We start from the raw sequence: 26,035 nt of genomic DNA, 5'->3' as shown, positions 1-26,035 counted from the left end.
GATGCCTATGGCGATGTCTGGCCAGGAGGCTTCGTTCATCCAGGTCTCGGTCAGGAAGGCGACGTCCGGGGATGCGGTGTCGAGTAGGTCCAGAGCTCGACGGTGTGTTTGCATGCGGAGCGGGTGTTGATCAGAATGTATCTAAGCTGGTTGGGTTCCGTCGTGGCGGGTGTCTCGGCACCTTCGAGGCAGGAGAAGCTGCAGTTCAGGCAGGTGAAGGGACCGTGGGTGTGCTTCGGGGCAGCCTTGCAGCAGGTGTGGGCCCTTCCTGGGTTGAGAACGACAAGGGTGTTGGCGTCGTAGCGGAGGCGGTCTTTGTGGCTGGTGCGGGGGGCAGGGGTTCTGGCGCTGGGCGTGGTCCAGGTGTGGATGGGCGCAGATGGGCTTGCCTTAGGCGCAGTCGCACACCGGCCGCCATATCTGGGAAGGTGGGGCAGGGAGGAGCAGCTGGGAGGCGGGAGGTGTGTTGCAGGGCAGCGAATGGGTGCGGAGGGGGCGGGCCACAGGGGAAGCAGCGGCGGGCATGGGGGCAGGGAAGCGGAGCGGAGTGGAGTGACCGCGGGAAGGAGATAGGCAAGGGGCAAGGATCAAGAGAGCACAGAATTCAGCAAGAGGGGCCCAGAATCAAGAGGGGGCACAGCATACAGAAAAATGGGGCACGGAATCAAAAGGGGGCAACAGCAGACAGAAAAACGGGGCACAGAATCTAAAGAGGGGGCAACAGCAGTCAGAAAAAAGGGGCACAGAATCTAAAAAGGGGGCAACAGCAGACAGAAAAACGGGGCACAAAATTAAAAAAGGGGGCAACAGCAGACAGAAAAACAGGGCACAGAATCAAAAGAGGGGTCAAAAGCAGTCAGAGAAACGGGGCACAGAATCAAAAAAGGGGGCAACAGCAGACAGAGAAACGGGACACAGAATCAAAAAAGGGGGCAACAGCAGTCAGAAAAACGGGGAACAGAATCAAAAAAGGGGGCACAGAACAAAACGGCGAGCGGGGGCAGGGGGGCACAGTAGAGGAGTGGACAGACAGAGATATGGCACAGCAGAGCGGATACGAACCTAAGGCCACCACTGGCCACCAGGGATGAGGCACAGGTGGAAGCCTGCGGGTGGTGGAGGGCCTCGACTTCGGCGGCGATCAGTACACCTCAGCGGGGGTGCAGGCGGAGCTGCAGCGGGGAGGAGCGACCTACCAGGAAGGTCAAGGGTCGCTCTCCTCACCGCGCAGCGGCCGCCATATATGGGGAGGTGGGGAGGGAGGAGCAGCTGGGAGGCGGGAGGTGTGTTGCAGGGTGTAGCGATCACCCACGCGGTAGAGCACACATCGTCCCGACAGCGTGGAACGCTAGAGCCCATTTCCAGGCTCCAACATCGCAAACAAAGGTGAAACTACACTTCCCTACTTGCACTGGGCAGCAATCCCTGGAAAACGCTACATAAGCACTTCCGCTGGAAGCGGAAAGTGCTTGTCAATCGTATACGCTGGAGAGTTATGGCAGATGGTGTTCCCCGCCGGATTTCAGCTTGAAGCATTTCGGCAGTTCTTCCAGTGTCGGGCCGAGACCCGTATTCCCCCAGAAGGCCACGGCGAGATAAGAGACTTGACAAGTCCCTAAGACGAAGAAACCAGTGGAAAAGATCAGGTAACCCGGGAGAGACGCCCGGGAGTTCCTCTCCATATCCGCATCCTGCTTTCATTTCTAGTATCACAGAGACGGGCACGGGCGTGCTGATCCGTGAGGCTGTATTATCTTTTTACCGGTGTAATGTAGATACACCCAGAACAAGTACGCTTAATACTGGCACAAGGAACCCTTTGGTTATAGTGGGACCGGTGTTCAGAATACTTTCCCTTCCTCGGGACCTAACGCTTTCGAGTGTGACGAAACACTCCCCCTTATTGTACTAACCTAGACACTGAGTGCAGTACAAGCCTATAATTTTCTGAGGTTCTGTGGGGAAGGCATTATCAGTGATCCGATGTGAGGCGCTACCAGTGACATGTGTTCATTGTGGGAGAAGGTCACTGTTTGAATATAGTGGGATTCGAAACTCTGTAAGCATACCCCTTCACCACGCCGGAGGGTATGTTCCCGGGTTGCAACGAGACATTTCAGGGAGTTTAACACGAGTGGACTCATTCTCTATTTGATGCCTGTACCTACTGTGTCTAAACGGGTGGGTATAAGCAAGGGAGCGTGAAGCTTCAGTTCTCTAATATCGAGATTATCACTACATCCTTGACTCTCGCTTTCTCGTCCCTGCAGGTTGCAATCCTCCCAGGAACACCCTACCTCCCAGCCACTGCTCCGAAGGGATTCTACTTCTCCAAACCCCTCCTTTTTGTTCTTCCATTCCCCGGGGTCCAGTCTCCGGCAGTTGAGATTCCAGTCCCCTGCCGGGGGTTGCACTCTGGGGAATTGGGGACATTATCTGCAATCCTCGTCCCTGCTGAGATCAAGACAACAGGTCAGTGGTGCTCTCTAGTGTGTGCGACTGACAGTCTGCAAACCTGACAGATTGACAAGTCCACGTTTGCGCCCAGCCTGGACGATGGATACTAATGTGGTGCTGACCTTGTTGTTGGAAGGAGGTGCAGACCACCCGGTTAGAGAATCAGAACGTACAGAGAGAGGTGAGCTTGTTACGTAGGGAGGTGGCGGGTCTTTCGCGTGGGGGTCAGGGGGAAGGTTCGTACATAAGGCCAGCTACTCTACCTCCTCCTGGGTCTGCTACACCTCAAGTAACACCGGAGGGGGGTTTTTCACGGCCACCACATATCCCCCCACAACCACAGACACGGTACCTACGGTCCACGTATTACAAAACACAGGTATCCCTTTAGATCCCCAAGAGCGCTTTTATGGGGACCCCAAGAAGTTCTAAACCTTCCTGAACCAATGCAGACTGCATTTTTTATGCAAACCAGCCGTGTTCCAAGGAGAAGCCGCAAAGACGGCATTCATGATGTCTTACATGGGGGTAACGCCGCAAGTTGGACCATCCCCTTAATGGAAAGAAACGATCCGGTCTTGCACCATTTTCCGGATTTTTGCCTCGCCTTAAGGAAATTGTTCGATCGAAAGTCCCACATGCTGTCATTGGATCGGGAGCTACTCACCTTGCGACAGGGATCCCAAGATCTGCTGACGTACATTACCACCTTCAATCGGTTGGTAGTGGAAACGGAGTGGCCCCGTGAAAAAAGGATCACCCTTTTTCTATCAAGGGTTGAGAGGAGAACTCAAAGATGTTTTTGCCCAAGTGGTGCAACTGCCGCAAACATGTGAAGAACTAATAGACCTAACCGTACATCTGGACCATCGCCTCCTGGAGAGAAAAGGTGACAAGAGCCGAGGCGAGACTAGGTTTTCTTACACTAGACCAAAAGACTTGGTGGGAGAACAACCAAAAACAGTCAAGGGACCAGAGTCGATGCAGTTGTGAGGAATCAGATTCCCTCTTACTTCCGAAGAAAGAGATAAACGCCAAAGAATGAAGTTGTGTCTCTATTGCGGCAAAGGAGGGCACTTCATTAGAAAATGCCGGGCCCGGACTCCGGTAAGCAACCGGTCTTCTATTTCCCGGGTACAAGCCACATCAAGACGAGATGAGCCGGCGGAAAACTAATAAGCCCAAGTCAGGATGAGGTCTCTGAGTTGGGTATTTCACGTGTGACGACCTCCTCCGTATTAGCAAATACCCTGCAACCTGCTGTGGCTCATCTGAATATCGGAGTGTCTCTATGGCTCACTTCCCGGGATGTGTTAGAAGTGGACGCCCTGCTGGACTCTGGAGCAACGGGCAACTATATTGATCAGGAATATGCCCTCCGACTTGGACTACCCTGCGAAAAGAAAGAGATCCCTGAACTTGTAAAAGCGGTAGACGGAACGGCCCTCTCTTCTGGACCAGTGAAGTACCGGACTCGGGCTCTTCAGATGGCGGTGGGCCCTGATCATCACGAATTTATCCAATTCGACCTAATCGATGCTCCCCAGTTCCGGCTCATCCTGGGTATGCGCTGGTTGACGTTACACGACCCCGTAATCAGCTGGACAGATCGCACAGTTACCATGGCTTCGGTCTATTGCCAAGAACATTGTAAACAACAAGAAGTGGGTACGGAATACGAGGAAACGCCAGCCACGCACCTAGCTGCAGTCTGTACTCAAGAGCTTTACTGTTGTACCATCACCCTGCCTGTTCAATATCGAGAGTATCACGAGATATTTGATAAACAAAAGGCGACTAGATTGCCTCCTCATCGGGAGTATGACTGTCGGATCGAGCTTATCGCCGGAGCAAACATCCCTTGCAGCCGAGTGTACGCCTTGACGGAACCTGAAACACTATACCTAAAGAAATACCTAGAAGACAATATAGCTTCCAGATTCATCAGACACTCTTCTTAACCAGCGTCCTCTCCCCTTTTTTTTATACCCAAGAAGGACTGTGAAGAATTGAGGACGTGTATCGACTACTGCGCCCTTAATAGGATCTCCCACCTGTTGCGGAAAAATGTCCCGTTCGAGTGGGGAGAAGAAGCAGCCCGCTCATTCCAGATGTTAAATGATAAATTTACTCATGCCCCTATCCTGCGCCATCCGGACCCACAACTCCCGTTTGTTCTCGAAACAGACGCATCACAACACGCTCTGGGAGGGGTACTATCACAATGACATCCTGTAAACGGACAGCTCCACCCTGTCGCGTTTTATTCCAAGAAACTCACACCAAGTGAGATCAATTATACCATTTCCGACAAGGAATTGCTGGCCATCAAGAGGGCTTGCGAAGAATGGCGACACTACCTCTTAGGAGCCTTGCACACAGTAGAAATCTACACGGACCATAGAAACCTACTGTTTTTGAAAACTGCTAAGGCGTTGACACCCCGTCAGTTGCGATGGACCTTATTCTTTTCGGATTATCATTTTGTCATCAAATACCGACCAGGGCCACAAAACGGGAAAGCGGATGCCCTTTCTCGTATGGGTGACTGGGAGAACGATACCTCCTTAACCCCGCAGAGTCCACCGCTTATACTCACAGAAGCCCAACCACCCAAACATGCCATCGCTCTACTTACATCACAGGACTTTCTAGAAGATGTGAGAGTAACCTTAACGGACCTGGACGTACAGGCCTGGATCAAAGAAGAACCAGAGCACCGGTCAGAAGTGGATGGGTTAGCCTATCACTACCATGCATTGTATATACCACACACAACCCAGCAACAACAAGTCTTAATGTGGATCCACGATTCTGTTTTAGGAGGACATACAAGACTATTGCCTGTGTAGAACGCTCCTTTTGGTGGCCCGGACTGCGGAAGGATGTTAAGGACTACATCAAGGACTGTGCAATCTGTATGCAGGGAAAAGCCATTCAAACAAAACCAGTGGGCTTCCTGCAATCTTTACCTACTCCCCCACGGCCATGGCACACCATATCCATGGACTTTATAGTGGAAATGCCCCCCTGTGAAGGTAAAACAGTAATACTAGTGTTGGTTGATCACTTAACGAAAATAGGCCATTTCATATAACTAAGAAGGCTACCCACATCATCAGAGCTCGCTTTAGTTTTCCTCCAACATGTGGTCCGTGACCATGGAATCCCAAATATCTTGATTACAGATAGGGGTACACAATTCACGTCACGCTTCTGGAAATCCCTCTGCAAAACTCTTCATATCGAAGCACGTCTCTCCTCCAGTTACCACCCTCAAACAGATGGAAAAACTGAATGCCTGAATAAAACCCTGGAACAATACCTACGCTGCTTTACACTGCAAAACCCCTTACACTGGCCCACCTTGTTATGGCTAGCAGAATTTGCCTATAATAACGCTACACATGCCACACTAGGCTGCTCTCCGTTTTATTGCACTTATGGGTATCACCCCAACATGCTCCCGTTTGAATGGCCAGCTCAATCCCCCATACCCAGCATCCACGAGCACCGTGCACACCTTAGGGCCGTCTTACTAGAAGTCAAACAGAGTCTAGCAACAGCCCAAGCAATGCAAAAGACCTATGCAGACAGGAAAAGAAATAAAGAACCTGAGTATCAAGTTGGGGACAAAGTATGGCTCTCTACAAAAAATCTACATTTAAAGGGCGTAGATAAATTAAAACCAAGATACGTAGGTAGATAGCATTGAGGAGATCATCAACCCAGTGGCTATGCGACTGTCGTTGCCTAGTTCCTGGAAAATCCACCCTGTCTTCCATGTGTCCCTACTCCAGCCATGCCCAATCAGTGCACGTTTACCGACGAAACCGCATCCTCTAGACATAGATGGGCAGGAAGAGTATGAAGTACAGGAGATTCTAGATTCCCGGCTGGTGCGGGGACGGGTTCAATATCTAGTAGACTGGAAAGGGTTCGGGTGGAAGATAGGACATGGGAACCAGAAGAAAATCTTCATTGCCCGGAGTTGTTGGAGCAGTTTCATGAGGGACATCCAGGTAAACCAGGACGACCGCCGAGTCGTCAGTCCTTGAGAAGGGGTACTGTAGCGATCACCCACGCGGTAGCGCACACATCGTCCCGACAGCGTGGAACGCTAGAGCCCATTTCCAGGCTCCAACATCGCAAACAAAGGCGAAACTACACTTCCCTACTTGCACTGGGGCGCAATCCCCGGAAAACGCTACATAAGCACTTCCACTGGAAGCGGAAAGTGCTTGTCAATCGTATTCGCTGGAGAGTAATGGCGGATGGTGTTCCCCGCCGGATTTCAGCTTGAATCATTTCGGCAGTTCTTCCAGTGTCGGGCCGAGACCCGTTTTCCCCCAGAAGGCCACGGCGAGAGAAGAGACGTGACAAGTCCCGAAGACGAAGAAACCCGCGGAACAGATCAGGTAACCCGGGAGAGACGCCCGGGAGTTCCTCTCCATGTCCACATCCTGCTTTCATTTCTATTATCACAGATACGGGCACGGGCGTGCTGATCCGTGAGGCTGTATTATCTTTTTACCGGTGTAATGTAGATACACCCAGAACAAGTACGCTTAATACTGGCACAAGGAACCCTTTGGTTATAGTCGGACCGGTGTTCAGAATACTTTCCCTTCCTCGGGACCTAACGCTTTCGAGTGTGACGAAACACTCCCCCTTATTGTACTAACCTAGACACTGAGTGCAGTACAAGCCTATAATTTTCTGAGGTTCTGTGGGGAAGGCATTATCAGTGATACGATGTGAGGCGCTACCAGTGACTTGTGTTCATTGTGGGAGAAGGTCACTGTTTGAATATAGTGGGATTCAAAACTCTGTAAGCATACCCCTTCACCACGCCGGAGGGTATGTTCCCGGGTTGCAACAAGACATTTCAGGGAGTTTAACACGAGTGGACTCATTCTCTATTTGATGCCTGTACCTACTGTGTCTAAACGGGTGGGTATAAGCAAGGGAGCATGAAGCTTCAGTTCTCTAATTTCGAGATTATCACTACATCCTTGGCTCTCGCTTTCTCGTCCCTGCAGGTTGCAATCCTCCCAGGAACACCCTACCTCCCAGCCACTGCTCCGAAGGGATTCTACTTCTCCCAACCCCTCCTTTTTGTACTTCCTTTCCCCGGGGTCCAGTCTCCGGCAGTTGAGATTCCATTCCCCTGCCGGGGGTTGCACTCTGGGGAATTGGGGACATTATCTGCAATCCTCGTCCCCGCTGAGATCAAGACAACAGGTCAGTGGTGCTCTCTAGTGTGTGCGACTGACAGTCTGCAAACCTGACACAGGGGAAGCGAATGGGCGCAGAGGGGGCGTGGCCGCAGGGGAAGCAGCAGCTGGGACGGGGGCAGGGAAGCGGAGCGGAGCGACCGCAGGAAGGAGACAGGCAAGGGGCAAGGATCAAGAGGGCACAGAAGTCAGCAAGAGGGGCACAGAATCAAGAGGGGGCACAGCAGACAGAAAAACGGGGCACAGATTCAAAAGGGGGCAACAGCAGACAGAAAAACGGGGCACAGAATCAAAAGAGGGTGCAACAGCAGTCAGAAAAACGGGGCAGAGAATCAAAAAGGGGGCACAGAACAAAACGGCGAGCGGGGGGCAGGGGGGCACAGAAGTGGAGTGGACAGACAGATATATGGCACAGCAGAGCAGATACGAACCTAAGGCCACCACTGGCCACCAGGGATGAGGTGTAGGTGGAAGCCTGCGGGTGGTGGAGGGCCTTGATTACGGCGGCGATCAGTACACCTCAGCGGGGGTGCAGGCAGATCTGCAGCGGAGGGGAGCGACCTACCAGGAAGGTCAAGGGTCGCACAACATACGACAGTTTCAAAGTGGATGTGGAGTTATTATTATAAATGTGCGATTTGTGCAAATTGATGGCTAGTGTGTATATATATATATATATATATATATATATATATATATTTATATATATATATATTCACAGAAAAAAACATAGGTTTCAGGCACGTTATAGTTAGGAATTAGCATTTAAAAAACCTCAGAAATTCACTGAAAAAACCATAGGTTTCAGGGGTGTTATTGTTAGCTGGAGTTTTCACTTGTACAAAACCATTGAAATTCCCCCGTTATAGTTAGTTCAGCTAACTATAACTCTCGCGCCCGCAATGCACTGCTGATGACGTCACATATTACATAATTCATGACATGGTCAGTGACATCACTCATGACATCACTGATGACATCTCAAATGATATCACTGATGACATCACTGATGACATCATCCAGTGAATGTGTGTTTTTCTGAAAATTAAATATGTTTTATATATGTATATCTCAAGGTCGATGGAAGAATAAATGGGTATATAAGTGTCTAAATGGATGATTTGTTTTTGAAAAATTGATTGTGTAACTGACTGATTAAGTGTATCATAGTGAATACATGGCTTAGTGAGTAATGTTTAAATATGTAAATATCTGTATCAGTCTCTCACTTTGTGTATAAGTGGCTGCATGGGTTGGTGAGTAGCTATATGGGTGTCTATATAGGTTATTAGTTGGTTTTTTGAGTATCAGTCTGAGTGTCTGCATGGTTCGGTGGGGGGGTATTACGTAGTGCATAGGTGCATGAATGAGTGACTCACTGTTTGTATGTGTTGAAGACAACATGTGTGCAGGAATGTATGGGTGGATGAGTGTGTGTATGGGTGTGTTAGTGAGTGAATGACTGTCTCAATAGTGTCTTTATGAGTAACTACATATGTTTTAAACTAGTATATGTGACTATTGGTGTATATAAGTGAGTATATGTGAGAGTGAGAGATTGAAAGAGTTCCTGTATGAATAAGTATGTGTTTCAATAAGTGATTGTTTAAAAGACTAAGTATGTGTAAGTTTCCGTAGAAGTAAGTGTGGTGGTGTGTGTATAACTGTATATGCAAGTAAATTATTGTTTGATTCTTTATTAGCATGAGTGACTATGTGTGTGAGTAACTCTATGGATGAGTGGCATTGTGTAACAGGATGTATAGGTGTATGAGTACATATGATGAGTGAGTACATGTATGAGTGACTGTATAGGACTGTTGGTGAATGAGTGGATGTGTATGTGGATCTTAGAATTACTGAAGAGGTTGTTGTAACTGGTATTGGTATGTCCATTGTTTTGAAAATTTTAGTCTCTATTTTTGAATGTGCGTATCAAAGGTTATATTAGGGTGAGAGGAGGTCTGCCACTCTATCACAAGGATGATGTCATCAGTGATGTCATCAGTGATGTCATTTGAGATGTCATCAGTGATGTCATGAGTGATGTCACTGACCATGTCATGAGTGATGTAATATGTGACGTCATCAGCAGTGCATTGCGGGCGCGCGAGTTATAGTTAGCTGAACTAACTATAACGGGGGAATTTCAATGGTTTTGTACAAGTGAAAACTCCAGCTAACTATAACACCCCTGAAACCTATGGTTTTTTCAGTGAATTTCTGAGGTTTTTTAAATGCTAATTCCTAACTATAACGTGCCTGAAACCTATGGTTTTTTCTGTGAATTTCAAAGGTTTTTTAAATGCTAATTTCTAACTATGCCTACAGAGATAGGACATGTGAAGAAAGAAGAAAAAATGCAAAGAAAGAAAAAAAAGAAGTGCAGAAAGAACCAACAGAAGTCCTCAAAGACGAAGAAAAGTGCAGGAAGAAGGATAACATGCAGAAAGAACAAAAAGAAGAGCAGAAAGAAGCCTTGTTGCAAAATCATCCTGTACCCTCAACTTTTTCAGACGGATACTGGTGGTAACTGAATCTGACTAACCAGTCCTAGAGCCAGTGCTATGTTAAAAGACACTTAGAATACAGTGAAAACACCTACATACACTAGGGAACATTATGCGTTGGGGTCCCCCTGTGATTAGCATGACCCCCTAGTATATAATAGGGCAGGGGGATTAAAACTACCTCTTAAAACAGGCCACAGGGCGTTTTTGCACACGTTAACTCAGGCCCCGTCCCCTCCCTTCACCACTGTGTAAACAGGCCCTGTGTCCGTTTTTAGTTGGGAGATTTAGTTCATTTGAATCCTGAGGGTCCCTAGGGTCCAACTAGCCCACTAGGTACCTCCAGTAAGTGCCACAGAGCTGCGTTGCAGAGAGGTGTAAAAAGTGGCACGGCCTGGACCACCTCTCTGCAATGCAGCTCAGTGGCGCTTACTGGAAGCACTTGGTGGGCTAGTTAGCCCCCAGGGGCCCTCAGTATTGAAGGGAAATTATATCCCCAATTTAAAACGTGCCATAGTGCGTGTTTGCACACGTCACCTCTGGCCCCGTCCCCTCCCTTCACCACTGTGTAAACACGCCCTGTGGCTCTTCTAAGTTGAGAGATTAAGTCCCGTTGAATCCTAAGGGTCTCTAGGGTCAAACTAGACCACTAGGTACCTCCAGTAAGCGCCACAGAGCTGCGTTGCAGAGAGGTGTAAAAAGGGGCTTGGCCTCAGAACACCTGTCTGCAGCGCAGCTCCCTGGCGCATACTGGAGATGCCTGTTGGGCTAGTTGGCCCTCAGGGACCTTCAGTATTGAAGAAGAATTAATTCCCCAACTTACAATTCGCCAGGGGGCGCGTTTGCAGAGTGCTGCAAGGAGGGGGCGTGGCCTCCGGCACGATGCCAGTCTTTTATTTATTTTAATTTTTTAAGAAGGGGGGTTGTGTGGTTCCCCTTCTTATTCTAATTTATTGGCCCTGATGACCCCATCCCCCAGGGCCTGTCTCCTAATTATATTTTTTTGACCCCAATCCCCAGGGCCAGCCACTGTTTTTTATTATTTTAAAAAAATATATATTTATAGACACACCTAGGACATGCTGGACAAACCGTACGTACCTATCACCATGACGATTTGCGTGATATTCATTAAAAGGCGACTATGCATACAATGAATCCAGGTGGAATGTATTTACACCACTAGTGAAGCTTTGACATGTCTCATGCCCTACCGTGCCTAATCCCGGTAGACACCCTTGTCGTTTATTTATACAAACATGGGTAGCTATTGAAGGGCACATTTAATACACATGCACACCAAGCCATTCAAAGGGGATTTGACAAAAATTCGACCAAAACTATGCAAGAAACTCCCCTCACGGTTAATAAAACACACATCCACTGCCGGATGTGTAATACTTTTTATTTTACTCCCTGGAAAGGGGATGAACATCACTTGAGAGTCATAGCGCGCTCCTGGCAGAGCCCAATGCTGTGTTACACCCACCATTGCCTGCTGAGTGCCACACACCTCGGTGTTGTATTCCACTAGCTAGTGCATATGCTATGACACTCTCTAGCCCATGTGCACTGTAACACCACCCCGTGAATATGTCATGCCACACTTGTCTTCGCACGGGTTATATTGCCCCATCTAACGTGCCTTCCTCGATTCCTATGTTATAACGCACAGTGCTATGCCATACATATTACAATCTGGGATCCATATCTTTGTCACAGTGCATATGCAACGTTACACTCCCCAGCACATATTTTATATTACAACTTTAGAGACTAGTTAGGTTACACAACACTGCCCTGTGCATATTACACTCCAAGGCGCATATCGCATAGCACGCGCTAGTGCCTGTGCTATCTCGCGCTCTCCAATGAATCTGTAATTGCGCACAATGTATTGATTATTATATTTCACGCCCGCTTCATCTTATATCACACTTTTTGGTGCATAGTTTATACCATACACTATATCTAGTTTTCATTTTCAATCGTGCTCTCAGGACTATGTTCTATATAACACTGTGTTCACCTGTGTTTACATTTTGCGATAGGGGGTGGAGGGTCAGTGGGTGTTTCTGCCAAGTGAGCCCGGAGTCACAGTCACAAACATCCTCTTCTTCCTGAATAAAAGTGAGATTATGCTGCATACTTGTTCATATTTTAAGTAGTTCGCACAGACACACGTTTTAAAAACAATAAAGTTCCTAATACCCGCCTTCTCTGAACAGTTAGCTTGCTGCCCCATCCCCCTCCTCCCTATCCTCTGTTGTGTGAATCCATGGACTAGCCTCCTCCCTCCTGCCATGCATGGTCTGATGTGCTGCCACTGCCCTCAATTTAGTATGATGTACCAGTCCACTCCTCCTGCCCTCCATTGCCCAATTCTATGCCCCATCATTGACCTCCTGCTTAAACTCTGTGCTTAGCTTGCTGCCCCTATTCTCCTTCCCCCTGCCCTCCGATGTCTTTGTGCATGCCCCTGCTCCATCCTTTTTGCCCACCATGTTCCATGGACCTGCCACTCCTATCTACTCTGAGTGTTCTGTTGAGCTGCCACTCCCCTCCCACCTGCCTAGCATTGTCAGATGACTGTAACCTGTCCCTGCCACCTCCACCCTGCCTGTCCACATGCCATGCGGTCTGTTTTGAGGCCCCTTCCCCTGAACGTTCTTGTCTGTGCACTGGTCCTGACCCTCCCTTCTATCCTCCATCGTCCTTTGTGCATGCCCCTGCACCCTCCTTCTTGCCCATCATAGCCATTGTGCTGCCACTAACCCTCCCACTTGCCATGCATGGTCTTCTGTGCTGCCATGGCCCCTCCCACCTTCCCTGTGTGGTCAGTTATCTGCCCCTGACCCCCTCCCACCTTCCCTCCATGGTCTGTGTGTATGCCATCACAGTCTCAGTGTTGCTCTTCATGGTGTGTCTTGCTTCTAGTGCCCATCCTGCCTGACCTCCATGGCTATCTTGCTGCTCCTGCCCTGCCCCCTTGCCCCCAGCCCTCTGTGTACATGTGCAGACCCCTACTCCCTCCCTCCTGGCTTGTCTGTTCCATTGTAATGCTCCTGATCCGTCCCTCCTGCCCTTTATGGTCTGTTATGCTGCAGCTTTCTCTCCTGTCTGTCCATTATGGTCAGCTAGCTACCATTGCCGCTTGCCCCTATGTTCTCTGTTGTCCATGTGCATGGTCCTGTCCCCTCCCTCTTGCTTTCTATGGATTGTTGTACTGCACTCCCGTCCCGCATGCCCTGTGTGGTGTATTGTGCTGCTGCAAACCCTGATGCTTCCCTGTAGGGTCAGTTTGGTGCACCTCTCCATGTCCCTCCTGTCCTCTGGTATCCAAGTCCATGTCCCTACCCCATTTCCTTCCATGATCCAATGTACCATACTTGCGAACATTTTGAACTTGGTAAGAGGGAGATTTTGAAAAAAAACTGGGGTATTGATTTTCCCCTTTGAGTTACATTGAAAAAGAGGAGATTGTAGACAGGAGACAGATCAAATAAAGCCCAATTGAGCTTAAAAACATTGGGCGTTTCCTGGCTGAATCGGGTCTGTTGGCATGTATGGTTGTACTACCATTGCCTCTTCCTTCTGCCCACAATGGTCTATTACATTGCCACAGCCTCTCTTGCAAGTCCTGTATTGTTGGTTTGTTGCCCCTGCCCCCCTTTCCACTGCCCTCCATAGTCTGTTGTGGTGCTACTGCCCTTCCTGCCTGCTCAGTGTGGTTAAATTGTTGCCTTTGCACCCTCCTACCTGCCTTCCATTTTCAGAGTCCGTGCCCCTGGCCTCTGCCTCTCAACAGTATCCTAATGAACAACTAGATTGCTAACATTCTATATTTATTACAAAAGTGTGGAACGCCTGACGTCATCTTTATGTAATCAAAACTGTAATACCTAGAGCATTTCCTTTAGAAATTACATATATGAGAGGGTCTTATTGGCATCAAAATTATGGTTAGTGCTCTAAAAGACTAAAATAAGGACATATTTTCTGAGTTTTCAAATAGCGACAAAGCACTTTTATATTATTTGTTATCTTTATGTTTTTTTATCCAGTTGACCACTTGAATAAATGTTGCACTTAAGGGAGAGGATGTGGTGTTACTTCCAGAACTGCAGACTTTGCAACTGGCGAACCAGGTTGGAGTTTCTGCTTCAGCTCGACATTCTGTGATTCTGGTCAAATCACTTAGTCTCCCCATGTCTACAATAAAATGAATTTGTTCTTGTGTGATTTAACCAATGCTCATGTAAAGCACTTCAATACCTGACAAGTCTGCACTATATAACTCTGCAAAAACACAAAATAATAAGTGTTTTGCACACTTCAATCATTGGGCCATATGTGGGCTACATCTGGGTGATTTTGGGCTACATTTGGGCTCTTTTGTCTCCGGTGGCCATCTTGGGAGATTTATTTGTTATGAAGTTTCCTAATTTCCTCATGTACTGCAGTCTCCTCAGTAGGAAATGCTTTCAGTTTTTTACTTTGATTCCATCATGAAGGTATTCAGATATGTCACACATTTGCCATAAATTCTGAATGTTAGCACTCTAGTTGCTCATTAGATCACTGTAGTAAAACTACTGTTCACCATGGAAGTCTGCTCCTGGTATTAAAAGTGCATGTTTCAGTCTAAATGTCAGATTTTTTTAATGAAATAGAAGAGGATTTGAGAAGTCACTCAAAATGTGCCCTCATTTTCTTTCTTCAGCATTAATCATAATTTCTATGGCAAAATGAACCCCCTCATTGTGTTCCTTTTTAAATTAAATGTTTTAAGTGTTACCAGTTTATTCCAATCAAGATGGCTTCAGGTGTGCCATACTTTTGTCATAATGAAGACAGTAAGCGCTCTAGTTGTTTTTAAGAACACTCTGGGACATTCTGTCATTGGGCAATACTTGGGCTACATCTGGGTGATATTTGGGCTACATTTGGGCTCTTTTGTCTCTGGTGGCCATCTAGGGAGACTTATTTGTTATGAAGTTTCCTAATTTCCTCATTTACTGCAGTCTCCTCAGTAGGAAATACTTTCAGTTTTTTACTTTGATTCCATCAAGAAGGCATTCAGATGTGTCACACATTTGCCATAAATTCAGAATGTTAGCACTCTTTTTGCTCATTAGATCACTGTAGTAAAGCTACTGCTCACCAGGGAAAACTGCTGCTGGTATTGAAAGTGAATGTTTCAGTCTGCATGTCAGAATTTTTTAATGAAATAGAAGAGGATTTGAGAAGTCACTCAAAATGTGCCCTAATTTTTCTTTCTGCAGCACTAATCATACTTTTTATGGAAAAATGAACCCCCTCATTTTGTTCCTTTTTAAATTAAATGTTTTAAGAGTTACCACTTTAATCCAAGCAAGATGGCTTCAGGTGTGCCATATGTTTATCATAAGTAGGACTGTTAGCGCTCTAGTTGTTCTTTGGAACACTCTGGGAAGCTGCAGTAGAACACAAAGGAATCAACTGACAGTCTCTGTCCTTGTTGGATGTACATGTTTTACTGAGAATGTCAGACTTCATTCTCACATGACTGAGAAAGATAATGTGAATTTACAGAAAATAAGCTCTCAGTTTAGCTTATAGATCACCTTCCAAACTTCTGTGGGAAAAGCATGAGAAAATATTTTTCTCTCAATCATGATATCCCAGCAGAAGGCTTTTTCACATGGTGAAATCACCTTAGAACATACCACAATTCCTAAAATGAGTATGGTACCATCAACAAATGATTTATAATGTAACTAAAGTCTTAAAACCTTCTATTAACTGCAATGCTTTTTAATGAGGTGCTATCATGTATATTGGTCCCAAGATGGCTGCCAACACTTCTTGGATGAAGTGCTGACAGCCAATCAAATCTCAGGATGAGATGTGTGGTTAGGCTCCGCCCATATATATATATGATTTTACTTTTGATTTTCTCAGGAACTACTGAACAGATTGACACCAGACCTGCAAAAGGCACTTCCCTGACCTGAGGACTACCTCTCTGCCAAATTTCAAGTAATTCTGTTCAGCCGTTCGGGCTCTACCTTGGACTGAAGGTCCCAATGGAAAATTGCATGGGGAAAACGCGTTTTGGGACCCCCCTTTTTTCTCAGCCCCCGCTTGACGAATCCCCACGAGACTTTCAGGGTAGGAGCGGAGCGGAGCGCCCCACCTATTTGGAAAATTTCACGAGGATTCGTCAACCGGCGCCAAAGTTATTCCAAATAGAATGTTGCGGATTTCCTATGGAAACACGGTCCTAACTATAACTATCTACTGGCGACCGCCAGTAGATAATATATATATATATATATATTCACTGAAAAAACCATAGGTTTCACACACGTTATATTTAGGAGTTATCATTTACAAAACCTTGCAAATTCACTTAAAAAACCATAGGTTTCACACATGTTATAGTTAGCTGTACATTTCACTCGTAAAAAACCAATGAAATTCCACGTTATAGTTAGATCAGGTAACTATAACTTGCGCGCCCACAATAAACTGCTGATGACGTCACATATTACATCACTCATGACATGGTCAGTGACATCACTCATGACATCAATGATGACATCTGAAATTACACATTGTGGATTGCGGTCGCGCAAGTTATAGTTACCTGATATAACTATAACGTGGAATTTCATTGTTTTTTTACGAGTGAAATGTACAGCTAACTATAACATGTGTGAAACCTATGGTTTTTTAAGTGAATTTGCAAGGTTTTGTAAATGATAATTCCTTACTATAACGTGTGTGAAACCTATGGTTTTTTCAGTGAATTTGTACGGTTTTTTAAATGCTAAGTTATGTATTTATTTTTTATTTTTTTTTGTGGTTTTTCACTGTGCGCACACCCTGCGCGCTCGGTGCGCTTCGCGCACCGAGCGCTCACGTTGCGCAGTCCATGCCGTGCGCGCCTTGCCATTTTCTACGCAGTAACATTTGTTTTTTCCTCCCTTGTGGGTCCTTTAATTTATTTAATAAATGTGATTGTTACTTCTTTATTTTTTTTTATTTATTTTTTTTCCCGTGCGCGTACGGTAAGCTTACCGTACGCGCACTCCGCGATTTGTTTTTTAAAATTTTTAAATGTTTTTTTCGTACTTTTGGGTCCTTCTTGGACCCCCTGACAAACACTAGGGGGTCTGCAACTCTCTTCGTTGCCCCCTTTTCACGTTCCCCACCTTTGTTTCTCAGTGTGAGAGACAGAAAATGGCGGCCGACACTTCCTGATTTCGACCGATTCGAATGTTTACAGTCATGTAACCACCAATCAGAATTGAGCTCGCGCACGGCACCGTACGAGTACGGTAAGCTTACGGTAAGCGCACGGAGCGCGCTTACAGATATATATATTGATTTAAATGCTATTTTCTCAGGACCTACTGAACAGATTTACACCAGACCTACAAAAGGCACATCCTTGACCTGAGGACTACCTCTCTGCCAAATTTCAAGTAATTCTGTTCAGCCGTTCGGGCTGTAGCTCGGACTAAAGGTCCTATGGGAAAATGCATGGGGAAAACGCGTTTTGGGACCCCCCTTTTTTCTCAGCCCCCGCTTGACGAATCCCCCCGAGACTTTCAGGGTAGGAGCGGAGCGTAGCGCCCCATTAGTTTTGAAAATTTTGCGAGGATTCGTCGACCGTCGCCAAAGTTATTCCAAATAGAATGTTGCGGATTTCCTATGGAAACACGGTCCTAACTATAACTATCTACTGGCGACCGCCAGTAGATGATATATATATATATATATATATATATATATATATATATATATATATATATATATATATATATATATATATATATATATATATTACCTACTGGCGGTCGCCAGTAGGTAGTTATAGTTAGGACCCCTTTTCCATAGGAAATCCGCAACATTCTATTTTGAATAACTTTGGCGCCGGTCTATGAATCCTCGCGAATTTCTCAAAATAGGTGGGGCGCTACGCTCCGCTCCTACCCTGAAAGTCTCGGGGGGATTCGTCAAGCGGGGGCTGAGATAAAAGGGGGGTCCCCAAATGCGTTTTTCCCATGCATTTTTCCATAGGACCTTTAGAACGAGCTACAGCCCGAACGGCTGAACAGAATTACCAGAAATTTGGCAGAGAGGTAGTCCCTAGGTCAAGGAAGTGCCTTTTGTAGGTTTGGTGTAAATCTGTTCAGTAGATTCTGAGAAAATAGCCTTTAAATCAATATATATATCTGAGCCCGCTTACGGTACGCTTACCGTACGCTTACCGTAAGCGTACGGTGGCGTGCGCGAGCGCGATTCTGATTGGCTCTTAGATCTTAGTAAACATTCGAATCGGCCGAAACCAGGAAGCGGCGTCCGCCATTTTGTCTCTCGCACTGAGTGTTATTTATCAAAGTTGATGGCCAAAAACATGTTACGGGGCTGTTTTGACAACTCCCTCCCACATAGTCATGTTGAGGGAGTCCCCAAACATCCCCCAAGAGCAAAAACGGTTTTATATTTTTTTCGGCAATTTCGGCGAGTACGCTTACCGTACGCTTACCGTAAGCGTACGGTAAAAAAATATAAAAAAACAAAACACTATCCACACCTTCCCCATCCCCTGTGCTTTTGGTGGCCCTAAGCCACCAAATGTGCAGGGCTTATTATTACCGAAAAAAAACGAAATTTTGGCAACATGAAATTATAAAATCGAAATAAAAAAAACACTATCCACATTGACCCCACCCCCTGTGCTTTTGGTGGCCGAAGGCCAGCAAATGTACAGGGCTTATTAAAGTTAATAAAAACCGTGCACGGAACGAACTGCGTTAAGTGGGCGCGCACGCCTCGAATGGCGTAAAATAACTTAGCATTTAAAAAACCGTACAAATTCACTGAAAAAACCATAGGTTTCACACACGTTATAGTTAGGAATTAGCATTTAAAAAACCTTGCAAATTCACTGAAAAAACCATAGGTTTCACACATGTTATAGTTTGCGGAAATTTTACTGATAAAAAACCAATGAAATTGCCCCGTTATAGTTAGTGCTGGCAACTATAACTCACGCGACCGCAATCTTCTGCTGATGACATATGTGTCTTTATAAAAAAAAATATTTGTAATATATGTATAGCTAAAAATGTATGGAAGAAGACATGGGCAAATAAGTGTCTAAATACAGTATTAGCATCAGCAGAGGATTGCGGTCGCGTGAGTTATAGTTGCCAGCACTAACTATAACGGGGCAATTTCATTGGTTTTTTATCAGTAAAATTTCCGCTAACTATAACATGTGTGAAACCTATGGTTTTTTCAGTGAATATATATATAAATATATATATATTACTGACATTTCCCTTGTGTTTTGAGGTCATTTCTTAAAACTAGTCTAAACTCAAATCCAATTATTCCCTGTATATCTTTTAGGATTTTTTTAGGATCTTTTCAGAATGTGAATATGAGCACGATTTTGATAATCACAGCATATACAATGTTCTATGTTTTTCATACAAATGTTTTCCAATTTTGATGAGTACTTTACTCAACAAATCTGCCAATGCTGTCTGGTTGTCTGTTAAAAGATCCAAATTATAAATAGGAAATGTCTCTTATATACACAACAAAACACATAAAAAATAAAAAAATATATTAAAAAAATGAAATTGAAATGCAAAATGGCGCCTAATGTATGCCATTGTTGAGTGTGGGTTAACATTCTAGCCTACTGAAACACACAAGGTGAATTCTTTGTTTTTACTGCACTTTGTCACTTTAAAAAGACTGTCTAGATGTTGGGACTTTATGGTCCAGTTGAAGGCATTCGCCGAAACGCGTCGACCGTCCCTGTTGTTGTGCACTTGGTGAAATAGATTGAATAAACGATATTGACTGACCTTGCCGTGCTGTGGACTTCCTTGGTGCCGTGGATACCTTGGTGGGGGATACTACCGAGTTCTTTCTTCAAATATATATATATATATATATATATATATATATATACATATAGCCCCTTTGCAAACATATAGTTTATGTTCATACAAACTGTTTTTTCCAAAATTGACATAACTTGTGAGAAAAGATCACGTTTTAATCAATAATAAAATCAAACTAAAATGTTTGTATTTTATTTTCAGAGATGCTGGGGCTGAGAAGCAAAATCTGTTAAGAAGAAAATTCAAGCACGTTCTAAAATTTGACGCCAGCAAAAGTAACCCCTTGTCTCCCACCATCCTGCCTCAAGCTGACTGTCTGATTTTGCCTCATTGTTTGGAGGTCCTCATGACAGATGAAGAAGGGTTCTGCAGTGCTTTAAGAAATGTCTCATCACTGTTAAAAAATGGAGGGCATTTAATAATGATAGGATGCCTTGAGACCACTTATTACATGAATGGGAGCTTTATGTTTCCCCATCTATGTATGGATGAGAGTTTTATAAGGAAAGTGCTAGGGGATGCTGACTATGTCATTGAGGAGCTGCAGGTGTTTCCTAGGACGGTTAATCAATTGTATGACGTGATAGATTACAGTGCTCTAATACTTGTTCATGCTCGAAAAGAAATACCGGTTTTATGTACTTATAAATCCTAATTTATATACATAATATTGAAAGGATTAGCTTGTACCTGTCCTGCATCAAATGTCTTCTTTCACCGCCTTTGTTGACCCTATTGCTGCTGAAACCAGTGGTGCTCTGCTCTCTGCCTCTCCTCACTGCTTGACAACTGGACATTGCTTTTGCTGGGACCGCCTTCCCTCGGCTCTGCCAGGTTCTATCTCAGTCAATATCCCCTTGTCCTTTACTGCTAGGTGAAATGGAGTCAATAACGTCATGTAGTAGTAAAGATTGATCTTGCATTTGAATTGCAGCTAAAAAGGTTGATTCAATCTTACAATAAAATGATGGTCCATTCTCTCAAACAATTGAAATCTTGAGCATTTTGTTCTGCAATGTTCTAAGTCTGTTTGTGTGTCCATTACTGCCCATACATAGATGGTTCAGCTATCCAGTGGATATTTTCCACTGGAGAACAGGATATAGCCCTCTTTCTACTATTTATGAATTCCAAATGTGCATTTTATATTTAAATACAGCTATAAAAAAACGAATTGCACTCATTTTAGGGTTAAATCATTTTTTAATAAATAAAACAAGGACAGTCAATCTCACTGTACTCTTTCCAGCACCCTTCCCTTCCTCTGAACGCCAAACCTTTTACCCACTGCCCCCCTAGCCACCTATACCTTTTTAGTGCCTGACGTCATCCTATGAACCACATCTGTTCAGTAATGTATTGACATCTCACAATTGTCAAAGAATTTGCAATCTGCGGGCCTGACTTCTATCTTGGCATTATGTCCATCCATCCTTTATGATGGAAGTTTCAATCTGCTCACCCTGTTTGTGGAGGTTTTCCTGCCTAATTTATGTACGCAGAGGAAAGACTCCATCAGCCTTATCATCTGACCAGCAGGTCTCCTCTGTACCCAGCACACATCTGTCTGTCCTTCAGATCTGCAGCCTTGCAAGAGTGTAGCAGGAGATTGATCATGTTGCGGTTCTGGTTTCCCCTTGCCATATCCAACAGTCTTCAAAATCACCTGAGATGAATGTGCAAAGAGAACACACCTGCAGACCTCTTTGTAAAGCACACCTATTTTCAGGCCATGACATTTTACCTTTCTCTTTTAGAAGATGCAGAAATTAGAGTGTATTTCTTACCTTATCCTTCTTCGTTATTGTTTTTTTGTAGTTACCTCAACTAATCTTGATATTTGTAAAATTATATTTTTGCTTGCCTCATGTCTGGGGAAAATAACCTCATATTTCCGGATACAAAATGAACTGTTATGCTAGAGGAGATAATAAGGATTGAGCTACAGTTGTTGGTGTCCTTGTGCAACTATTACCCAGGCAAATGTGAGAGTGAATTGTCACAAGAGTGAATGCTGTATCTCACAACAGGCACTCGCAGGAGGATGCATTGGAATGATCTGCAAGGGAGCGTGCACTCCCTGGCCTCGGAATCCCACCTAGAGCCCCAGCAGACGGAGGGTTCTTCTCTCAGGCCCTAGAGCCTCTTACCTGGGAGAAGAAGGTGTAGGGAATCTTCCACATTGGAGGCTTTGCAGGAATCCTTGGTGAATTTCATATGAGCTCGGGGGCCCGATTCACAGAATTAACTTAAGACAAAATCCTAAACTTACTACTTTTGGTATTCACAGAATGCACTTACTACTTTTGGTATTCACAGAATGGATTTACGACTACTAACTTTACGTCCGCACTCGGGCCGGAAATTCCGGCCCGGAGGTGGAGCTTCCGCCCCGGAGGTGGGACTTCTGGTCCGGAGGCGGAGCTTCCGGCTCAGAGGTGGAGATTTTGGCCATGGCTAAATCTCCGCCACTGGCCGGAATCCCTTGAGCTTTGGACTTTGGGGAAAAATCCCCAGCTGGAAAGGGAACTGGCAAACTGGAAAAATTGGGAAAAGACCAGTTGGTGACTGTGTCTGTTGGAGGCAAGCGCGGCTGCCCTTTAGTAGGTGGCCGTAGCAAGGTGTCCACAGAGCATACTGCCAGACACGTTAAGATCCTTTAAAGCCATTCTTCCCCCAGTATAGCTGCAACTCCTTTGTACCAACGAGGGAGTGGCCGCTCAGCCCGGCATAATCTGTAAGTGAGCAGAGACACAGCAGGAGGAGCTATTCCAGTGCTCCACCTAGACATGGGACCCAAAAGAAAAGGACGAGCGCACATGACTTCAGAGGAATCTCTCAATGATCACCTCCAAAAAAAGGGGTCTATGAGGACCACAAGCAGTAAATCACTTTCAGGTGACGGAAAGGAATCACCTCAAGACGCTGCACAAAAGGGCTTGATAAGGCACTTTCTGAGGAAAAAGGATAGCTCCAACACTAACCATGACCAGGGGTTCCCCCCTGGCGCTCTACCCCATGGCCTAAGTATGGCACAAGACAGCAGTCTCAAAGAGCTTGGTAGATCACCCCCGTAGAATACTTGCAGAGAGGGACTATTCCTGAGCAATGAACCCAGTGGACAGAAGGAAAGGGAGGGTGTGGTCCGATGCCTCCCCGACCTAACGCAGTCTAAAGGTCTAACCATGTGCCCAACTCCTCCTCAAATCTCAGCAATGGGGGGAGACGTTACACCAAACATGACACATGAATCAGTTCCAATTAAGGACGTACCAACTTTAACGACGAAAGCGCAAATTCATCGGGTCACAGCCTACAGTCCAGACTCCCTGAGCATGGAACCTGAAGCAAACCACACAAGCACATGGCAACACCCAGTCACCGAGGAACCAGACTCCCCAGTGGGAGGGGATCTAACAGCTTCATTTCTCCACAATCTGGGCCAGAAGATTGAAAGAAAGCTTGAACTAACCCCAAATTTGCTGATGCCTTTGACACCCCCAGGGGGCGTCAATGTAAAAACTGGCAAAAAACCCTGCATCATAAGTATTGACGCGGACTGGGAGAAAACTCCACCGACAGAGATGAGCTACACCACTAACAAAGCCCTGCTATGGCAGTCATCCAAAATGCAGTAATCGCAGCCTGGCCAGTCAACATACGTTCCAGAGTGGATGAATTAGATAACAAGCTCAACCAGTACATGACTTCGAGTCAGGGCGACTGCACCTGCTGTTGCTCAACCCTCATGGAGAAATGGGCCTGAGATCCTACAAATATAGTAGAAACAGTCAAAGGACGCCGGGAGAAATTTAGTACATCCACCACAGATGACATGGCGCTAACAAACCACAACCACCTGGAGGCAAGAAAACAAGTAGGATGGCGAGTGGGGCCGGATTCAAAGATTCCAGACGACCTGGGCAGCTCCATAAGGGCCAAAGGGACATCCAGCGTAATCAAGGGGCACAGCGGAGGGGATGAGGCTCCGGCACTAGACTCGCAGGAACACATCCCCAGTACAGTGGAAGCACAAGATACCACCCTATCGAGGCAAGCAAAAAAGAAGCTGAGTAAACAATAGAAAAAAACTAAGACAAGAGGGAGACAACAGCAGTTGATGAAGAGTACAACCCCGCCTCCGCAAGGGAATACCAATCCACCTCAGCCTTACCCAATTTTCATTGCCAAAAACTGGAGCAAAAAGTAGTCCCAGGCCTGCCATCTTCTGGTGGAAGAGCAAAAACAACCGACTTCCCCTTTCTCCCGCACTGGGATGGCCCAAAAACCTTTAACAAGGCGCAACCAGCCCAGCGGCCACGATTCAGCAGTCAGACTAAGCACGGCAGTACATGAGGCAAGCCCCCAAGCAGAGACACCCACAACAGCGCTAGAACAGATGGATCCGTCCCCACTCCAACCAGAATCTGGACAAGAGTCTGACACTGGGGTCAACCAAGGCCATAACAAGTGGTCCCAAGTAAGACAGCCTAGGATCAAATTAGGAACGCAAAGCACAGGGTCAAGGCTGGCAGGGCCCCTACCTCACATGGGCAGAGTGGCTCCAATCCATGGCCCACCAACAGTGGTCCATGAGGCACTCCTCATCACAAGGTATCACAGCAATGGACAGCACGACATCTTGAACAGGAGCAATATACTCCACCTCTTTAAACACCTGGTCACCCTAGAACAAATACAAACTGGCGACATAGAATGGGTGACATTTCTGAGTACAAAGAGGGACACACATGGTGACTCATCAGTGGTGGGATTAAACCACATAAAAATACAACAAGCCATTGTGCACAACTCCACACAACTTGCAGAGTGGGGCATCGATGTTCAGATGGTGCCACATCCAAAATACCCGTACGTCCTGGCACCAGACAACAGGGAAAAGACCCCTTGGTCAATCCTGCATGGGACAAATAGTCCGGGTTGCTCAGGCATTACTCGCACCGCCCTAAGGGTCACAATGGACATCAGGATTTTGGGCCAAAACAATTATCGGGTCAATAGTGCAGGACCCTTTTCTCCAATTCCATAAGGAATTCCAAATGTGGGGCACCAGCATCCCTAACGGCAGAGAATTCCAACTAGCCAGGGGAGTGACAAGGCGAAGAGCAGCCCACAAACAGCAACTAACCATAATTTCCTGGAATATAGCAGGGATAAGTAAAATCAGCGGCAATGAAATTTTGAAGCAGTTTCTGGAAACAGGCGATATACTCTGCCTCCAAGAGATGTGGGCCTCGTCCAGCACTCCACTGGTAGGGTACTACGAACACTTCATGCCAGCCATAAAAAAGAATCTATTTGGCAGACTAGCCAGCGGTCTATCAGTTTTTATAAAGTACAAAAGTGCCCTGGAATCTACGGCAATTGACTTAAACACACCTGGACTGCAAGCCTTACACATCAGAGGCCTGTACCTTAATTCATATCCAATGTCTCTTTTAATAATTAACTGTTACATCAACCCGGCACAGCCTGCCATGAAAGAGAAGCTGAAGGGACTGCTGGGGAGACTTGAAGACCTCCGGTGCAAATACAAAAAACACCAGGTTATGCTAGCGGGGAATTTCTATCTGAGAGATCTGGACACAAACAAGCCCCCTACCCTGAGATCCGGTAGGGCAGCACCCCTGTCCAATTTCATTAGCAACCATAAACTGACCTCCACTCACGCACTGAAAATGGCCCACTCGAACACATGGGATCCTCTCCCCACCTTCAGAGACATCTCAAGAATTGACTACATCATGGTCAGCGAGGCACTGGCGACCAGACTAGATGACTTTGAAGTAGAAGATAGGTCAGAAAGTGACCACAGGCCATTTAGAACGGTCTTCCAGATGACAGTTCCGTCTGCTCTCTATCACCAAACCATTGGAGCATCAAGAGGGGACGAAAA

The 26,035-nt window shown here is 46.0% G+C and overlaps 1 protein-coding gene across 1 annotated transcript in view; it reads left to right on the top strand.

The window, feature by feature from the left end:
* LOC146829830 (nicotinamide N-methyltransferase-like) overlaps nucleotides 1–21,300 on the top strand; it is a 57,992-nt gene extending 36,692 nt beyond the window's left edge. Inside the window, exon 3 of the mRNA XM_085608511.1 lies at nucleotides 20,320–21,300. Coding sequence (XP_085464637.1) covers nucleotides 20,320–20,773 — 454 coding nt within the window. The 3' untranslated portion in view covers nucleotides 20,774–21,300. The remainder of the gene's footprint in view (nucleotides 1–20,319) is intronic.
* Nucleotides 21,301–26,035: the final 4,735 nt, after the last annotated feature.

Source organism: Triturus cristatus, chromosome 5_2 (assembly GCF_964204655.1).
Source record: "Triturus cristatus chromosome 5_2, aTriCri1.1, whole genome shotgun sequence".
Taxonomy (NCBI): Eukaryota; Metazoa; Chordata; class Amphibia; order Caudata; family Salamandridae; genus Triturus; species Triturus cristatus.
This window is presented reverse-complemented; position numbering and strand designations above follow the sequence as displayed.